At 31.9% G+C, this 7,137-nt stretch overlaps 2 protein-coding genes across 2 annotated transcripts in view; one reads left to right on the top strand and one right to left on the bottom strand.

Moving 5' to 3' along the window:
• On the top strand, positions 1–1,389 carry LOC145749982 (uncharacterized). The gene is made up of 5 exons (XM_082565883.1): positions 1–108; positions 240–461; positions 541–650; positions 819–1,017; positions 1,141–1,389. The coding sequence occupies exons 1-5, from the start codon at positions 1–3 to the stop codon at positions 1,387–1,389; spliced, it is 888 nt and encodes a 295-aa protein (XP_082422009.1).
• Positions 565–7,137, bottom strand: part of LOC145751569 (regulator of G-protein signaling 22-like) — a 27,807-nt gene continuing 21,234 nt past the window's right edge. The window contains exons 20-35 of the mRNA XM_082567748.1: positions 6,998–7,064; positions 6,452–6,551; positions 6,195–6,260; positions 6,011–6,112; positions 5,711–5,905; positions 5,403–5,486; positions 5,036–5,199; positions 4,743–4,905; positions 4,386–4,526; positions 4,034–4,120; positions 3,782–3,943; positions 3,442–3,621; positions 2,940–3,104; positions 2,468–2,714; positions 2,263–2,372; positions 565–1,828 (exon numbers count right to left, since the gene is read on the bottom strand). Of these exons, the coding sequence (XP_082423874.1) occupies positions 1,682–1,828; positions 2,263–2,372; positions 2,468–2,714; positions 2,940–3,104; positions 3,442–3,621; positions 3,782–3,943; positions 4,034–4,120; positions 4,386–4,526; positions 4,743–4,905; positions 5,036–5,199; positions 5,403–5,486; positions 5,711–5,905; positions 6,011–6,112; positions 6,195–6,260; positions 6,452–6,551; positions 6,998–7,064 (2,180 nt within the window). The 3' untranslated portion in view covers positions 565–1,681. The remainder of the gene's footprint in view (positions 1,829–2,262; positions 2,373–2,467; positions 2,715–2,939; positions 3,105–3,441; positions 3,622–3,781; positions 3,944–4,033; positions 4,121–4,385; positions 4,527–4,742; positions 4,906–5,035; positions 5,200–5,402; positions 5,487–5,710; positions 5,906–6,010; positions 6,113–6,194; positions 6,261–6,451; positions 6,552–6,997; positions 7,065–7,137) is intronic.

Raw genomic sequence — 7,137 nt, 5'->3', positions numbered from 1 at the left:
ATGAATCCCAAAGATCTTTTAAACATTGTAGCGAATGCTTCAAAATCAAATGAAACGGCAAAAGCAGCAGAGGCCCATGCTCGTGCGTGTAAGGTATACGCAAGAAAGGTAAATAGGTAGCGTGTAAGGTATACGCAAGAAAGGTAAATAGGTATAAGGTATACGCAAGAAAGGTAAATAGGTATCCAAAACCACATTTAAACTTGTTTTATAATTAAAACCACATTTTACCACGTTAGGTGGAAAAAGAGGCAAACGGTGCAACTTCATTAACGATGGAACTTTTTAAAATTGCCAATGATATGATCAGAAACATTTCAGCTTCTGGCAAAGAATTGTCACAGGACGAAATCAATCTTTTCGAAAAAGTATCAAAAGACGATAATGTTGTTACCCATGATACATCGACAATCAAAACAATACTTAACATGAATTTTCTAAATAGAGACGAAATTTTTAAGGTAAACTTGATTCTTTTAAACAAATAGAACGTTTTACGAAATAATATTACATAAGCTTTAATCTCTTTTAACAAATAAGGGGCTATTCAAAAAGAAAACGATAAACAAAGATTACAAATCATTGACTGTAACAGACGAAGAAAGAGAAAAAATCCAAATCTATTTGGAAAAAGCAAGTGCACCAAGAGCGTACGTGAAATTATTTTTCCAAAAATTAATTTCCTGACCATTAAATCTTTGTTTCCCTTTAAACAGTAAAAGTTACGACGAAATAGATGAAAGAATAGACCAGGATAGATGCTATAATCAGAACTACGATCACATGGTTCGAAACAACGCAGGGTAGTAAAACACACTTAGCATTCGTTTCAAAACGTTTATTACTTTGATCTTACTTTGTTACAGAATTTTAGTAGCTGTTCCACCATCCTTAGTCAGCAACCAGCAAGGTGTATTCAACGTTGCCACAAAAAGAAAGTTAAGGAGAGGAACAAAGACGAGAGCTATGGGAGTCCCTTCTCCATTACTGTCAATGGAGGAGGTTACGATTGTGAAAGCAAGTAGCTTACCATCCACACAGTTTGATTTTATGCCTTTTTTAGTTTAACGACCATAAAATTGTTATGTGTAACAAGAGTTGCTGTTTCTGTAGAGTAAACATTTGTTTTTACATTGTTAGAGAGCTACATCGCCCAATCCATCGCAGCACAGTGGCCTTAGCCCGTTTGTTGGCACCCAACACAAATACTCGGTGTTAAGAAAACGATCGGCTACAAGTCAACACACCATGACTGACGACGAAGACACAAGGCCAACGTCACCACTTGCGGGAGGGATGTTACCCAATCAGACCACAGTCACCGTCACGTCCCCTCTGACTTTTCCAAATCGAACAAACGTACAAAGTAACGCAGATAAGAATGAATAAAAGGGCAAATAAAAATGTTAGTTTTATTTCTTTAACTAAAAAATTATAAAATATGTTCAGACATGCTATACAGTCTAATGTACAAGTATTGATTATAAAAATACCATAACGAAATATTACAATATTCACAGTAATTAATAGTTATACAAACCGATTAAATGTGGCACAGTGTTTACAATAATCTCATTTTAACAAAATTTAAGTTGACGTAATTGTTCTAATGTCTAAGAATATGTTAACATAAATATATTACAGCTAAGCCTAAAGATTGCTTAATGTATGTGTAATAGTTTTAATCTACCGACACCGCTGGCTTGTTCTCTTGTGGTACTTCCCTTTGCTGAGTCAAACCTGGTTTCATCTTTGGTTTTTCTTTCTTTTCGTTGTTGTTAACTGGGCTAGATTTCGTACTTCCATCTTTGATTGTACTGTGGATCACCTTTAAAATTAGTTTAATATAAATAATTTTGCTAATTATTTTTTCAATTTTTCGAACGCACCACAAATGGCATGATTTTGTATTGCCGACGGTAAATATTGGACTTGAGGGAAGTGTTCTAGCGTGGCGGTAAGCTTGCTTAAGGGCTACGTCATCGGCGTAACCCTGGGAAGGTCTGAGACAAAGACAACCCAATCACACGAGATGTGTGGCGTAGTAATACGTAGGGAGTTAACAGAAATCAATGCTTAATCCTCGTTAACGCGGAAGATGCTTGAAAAAGCGGACGCAGAAGATTAAGTAGTTGGAAAAGTTCCCTGTCGGCTGTGAAGAGTTCAATTAGCGAGGCGGGTTAACCCGTAACTCAATTCAGACTACTCTACCACCACGTTTTTATAAAAAAAAGTAACGACTCAAGACAAAAATATTCTTACCTTCTCTTTTTTGATCTTTTTTCCTTTGGAAGATGTAGATCCCCTCTCGCTGTTATTTGATTTGTTGTCATCCTCCTCCGAATTAACTTCACTACATTCTGTTGCAACATCTTGTCAAAAAAAAAATTAATTTAAATAGGAAAAACTGTTCAATTGATAAGTATTTTAATTGACGTGCTAGATTGTAAATTATAATTTTAAATACCCGGGTCTCGATCTCGTAATGGCTCCAACGGAATTCTTCCGTAAACTTCGTTTTCCATTAAAAGCATCAATCTGTCGCGTTCTAAACTCTCAACGTATTTTCCATAAGACCAGTTGTTAATATTTTGTTCAGGCTTGTTTATCATATCTTCTAGTAGAGCACCAGATAGTTCAGATACGATGCTTCCCTTGATCGAAGTTACATCTGGAATTTCTGTCGTTTCGGCCTCTTTGGCTGCCTTTAGCTCCTTCAAAAAAGAATATTAATTTAAAACAAAGCCAAACAAAAAATACGCAAATATGCCATGCAATTAAAAGAACTTAAAATATTCATTACAGCAAGAACACAGTGGATAATTAGTCCTTCTAGTTAAATATTTCAAAAGAGAATATGCCACGACCAAAGAAACTTTTAAGTTAAAGATCCATCAGTGCTTAAATAAGTTCATTTTTGTTTGCAATATTCAACATACTCTTAACAGTTGCTCTTCTTCCATTTCCTTCATTTGCTTCCTCATCTTTTCCATTTTCTTTTTTCTTTGCCTCTCCAAAGTTGTTGTCAACTTTTCGTCGCTGATTGTTTTTCGGAAGTCACAGAAACCGGTCCAATGAGGAAACAGCACTCGAAACACAGTCAACTGAAACACGTCATAATGAAGATAATAACGTTATCAAAATCAAAATAAAGGTAGCAAAATGCTAGTTACAATGTTGTTTTTAATGTCTCAATTGCAGTGTAATAAGCAAATCAAACCAAAGAATTTAATTCAAATTCACAAAAAAAACAAGTTATTGCAATTGGGAGAAGTAATTTTAAATTACTTAAGACTTCATTGTTGCAATGGCAATGTTAAAAATATTTTAATGATATATTTATGCAGACTGTTAATTTTGGTAAATATTTAGTGAACTTAAAACACTTTATCTATTTGCTTATACAGGGTGTTACACAACTTAACAACAAATAAATATTACTTGAGCTTCTCTAAACACATATGGACCAAGTTCCTTTCGCTTCTCGATAATTCTTTCTGCCATCTCAGTGGAAATATCAATTTGCAAAGCAGGAGGTATGTGAGAGGAAATGAAACAATTAATTATCGACATCACTTTAACTTCTATAGAAGCTTGCTCGTTGTGTATGTGACAAAAATCCTAAAAATTCATCAATTTATTTATTAGGCACATTTCAAATACAATTGTAATATTTATATATATTTTTGTTAGCATCAATAATTTGTATTAAATAGCAACTGGTAAAATATATCGATAATATCTAAAAATTAAAAAAATATATAAGCCTTAATTTTCTTGCCTTGTATTTTTGAACTTCCAACCAAAACAGGACATTGTTCTCTAAAAATTCGCCCTTTAACGACACGTAGCGACGGAACTGATGCGCTGTAACAGTGTTGGATAATGCTCTTCTGAATTCCATGAGGTCACGCGACGAAGATTGCCAACGATTATCCAAAAGCTTAACAAAATTTATATTTAACATAATGTTTCCCAATATTTTTCTTTAAACACAATTTGTAAGATTAATAATGAATAAAAGGCAACTTACCCTCCAGGGTTCTCCCCGCTTCTTCTTTTTTTGAAGAACAATGTCTTCCGCAACTTCCGACATCTGAGACTTAGGACGTTGTCGATCCTAATATTTTTGAATCCGAATCATTAAAAAAACATTAAAACGCATAGAATTTAATTTATGAATTTAAATTAGTCAACATCAACCAATTAATATACATACTTATTAATCTAGAATTTAGCCTATATCTGGCCATGTTTTAAGCTGGCAAAGTGAATTTGAAAATAAGTCGAAATAAGAAAAGTTACTTACGTTTAAAACTTTAATTTCAGCATTTTTATATCGAGAAAAAGTAAATAGCCTACAAAAAATATAACATAATGGTTACCTGAAATGCAGCGGTGGCCAAAAAGAGTGGCATCCATCTTTTATCAATTCTAGCTTTGACATATTTCTGTGCCTCTAAGATCAATTCCGTTGGTGGTCGTTCTTTTAATGTTTTGCCCCAACCACCACCGGCCAATACTGCCTTAATTATTAGATATTAAATATACTTAATGATAAAAATGGAAAATATTTAACATCAAGATCCAAAGGTATGTTAGTTTAAAATTAACAAAGCTAGTTAAACATTATTTTAGATTCTAAGACAAAAAATTCAAAATTTGAATAAAATAAATTTAAAACCTAATGCAGCAATTAAAGTCTATAGCAAAATGTTATCAAAAATTAATAAATAATTTACTTGATTTTGTTCATCTTTAGTTGCTGGACTGTTTGGCCCGAAGAAGTACTTTTTGTGCAGATATTTGGTTTTAATCTCTTTGGCCTTTTCGTCTCTTTTTTCGCTAGCCTGGTGAGGTAAACGTTTAAACGATTCCACGTCTAACCAACACAGTAAATCGTTTCTAAAACATGAAACAACTTAATACAATTTAAGAGTAAGAAAATTTGTTTAAACAATTTATTTCCTATCCCACAACAAATATTAACTAAAGTAAATATCTTGAAAATCGTCTTTGAACGAAAATTAGTTACTTGGCATAATTGTCTTCAAGAAATCTTCTAAAATGCTCAAGTTCGATTCGATTTCGAACAATTTCCTCAAAAGTAAAAGATTGAAATTCCTCGGGAACTTTCAGCCACAAATTTTCTTCGTATTTCTCAATAGATTCACTTTCAGTTGGAACAGTTTTTTTCATCTGAAATTACAACATATGTAATGATTTTTTTAATCTTAATTAAAATAAGGGATGAAAATATTTTTGTTGAAAGATTTGGTCAATGTATATCAAAAGTAAAGATAAAGACAAAATTTTAAATTTTAAACCTTACTACATGGTTAAGTATAGAAAACCTAAAATTAATTTTAATTTCAATAAATATTTTAGAATGACAATAATACCTCTTTCATTATTCCTCTTTTCTTTAAACAACTTGCATACTTTGCCCCAACATTTAAATTTCGTTCTTGTTCAATCAACTCAATCTATGAGAAAAAAATAACATAAAAAGATTAATAATGTTTTTTTGTAAACTTTTTTATCTATTTAGTTGCATGTTTAAAGATGTTTTATAATCAATTAAAATGTTTTATATAAAAAACTTAAATGACATGCCAAAGATATTGTTAAGCATACATCCATATTACTAAAATTATACTAATTTCAAAACTTTTTAAACTAAAATTAGCCAAAAATTAAATTTTAATACTTTTCTGTATCCTTCTCTGTCCATTCCTAACATGCGATTCCATGGTAAAATAAGAATCTTTAGGACAAATTCCTCCGCTACGTCAAATAGTTCGTCAAACGGCGGATTAATATTAAGTGAGATCTGTTTTCTGGCCGCCATGGAGATTCCAATGTCTTGAGGAGCACCACCGACAATGTATTTCGAATGTATTGCCTGGATTTTTTAACATAGAAAATTACTGAAAATAAAACTGTTTAGATAGCTTCAATAATTACATTTACAACATAGTCTACCCATGTTTACACCAAAGATATTTACCTGTGCTTTTCTGTTAATGATAAATTTGTCAATAATTTCAGCATAGAAAAGATAATGGTAATCTTGAACGTCGAACCAGAAGTGAATTGAGCTAATCCATGACTAGTAAAAAAAAATAAAAATTAGAAACAATAAAATATTTTATAGATCTTGAAATATATATTAAGAACTAACAAAAGTAAACCTTATTGTTTGATCTTTCGCAGAATTGTGTAAAGAACAAACCAGCTTTTGTATCATGATATAATGCCTGTAACACAAAAAAACTTTTTTTTTTTTAAAAGCTAAACGTTAAACGTTAAATAAATGATAAATACCTTAAAAAATGCAAATCAAGAAATTTTCAATCATATTTAACTCTATAAAAGGTAACCTTAATATATTTTAAAATGCCAATATCTTTATGTAATGTTTTGGAGATAATCATGTAAAAAATTTAACCTGTAGCATGCTTTCCATAGCTGGACTTCCTTTCACTGATCCTTCTGATGAGACAGAAGATGGCGGGGTCTTAATTAATGTACTACATTCAATTCTGTCTCTGGTAACAAAATTGTAATTTATTTTATTTGTGTCGAAATGCTGTTTTGCAAAACCAATTTTACATTCGTAAATAAATTTTTGCCTTTAATTAAACATTTTTTTGTATATATCTTTATCCTCGATGTAGTAAGGTCAAATGCGCGACTTAAACATAGAGTAACATTAGTTACTATGACCCAGTCTCAAGTTGCCTGTTAGCAGTTTGGGATATTATAGATTATAATTGTCCGGAAATTATGCTGTAGACTAGGTGCTGACTCAGCAGGAGTTTATACCGTTTATAGCGCCTTACTAAAGGGCGCTACATCATCAGACCAGTGGGGATTGAATTCACAACCTCATGGTGGTGTAACAAGTGTTCTAACCACTACACCACGTTGCTGGTTGACTTTATTAAATCTACAATTATAAATTTCGATGAATGCGAAAACAGATTTAACCAACTTTGCTGACTTGGCAGCTGCAGATTTTCTTCTTTCGAATCTCAATCGGGTTTGTCTTGTTAAGGGTCCTTAAAAAAAACAAAAACCTTTAGAAACATGTGATTAAATCAAGTGTAAAAGTTAGAGGTTATATTGGAAATT

The sequence above is a fragment of the Corella eumyota genome, chromosome 4 (genome assembly GCF_963082875.1).
Source record: "Corella eumyota chromosome 4, kaCorEumy4.1, whole genome shotgun sequence".
NCBI classification, from domain to species: domain Eukaryota; kingdom Metazoa; phylum Chordata; class Ascidiacea; order Phlebobranchia; family Corellidae; genus Corella; species Corella eumyota.
This window is presented reverse-complemented; position numbering and strand designations above follow the sequence as displayed.

Bases quoted from the DNA above. Each gene is read 5' to 3' on its own strand.
- LOC145749982 (XM_082565883.1), top strand. From the start codon at position 1: ATGAATCCCAAAGATCTTTTAAACATTGTAGCGAATGCTTCAAAATCA. The intron at 109-239 runs GTAAATAGGTAG...TTACCACGTTAG, and splicing joins GTAAGGTATACGCAAGAAAG to GTGGAAAAAGAGGCAAACGG. The intron at 462-540 runs GTAAACTTGATT...TTAACAAATAAG, and splicing joins ATAGAGACGAAATTTTTAAG to GGGCTATTCAAAAAGAAAAC.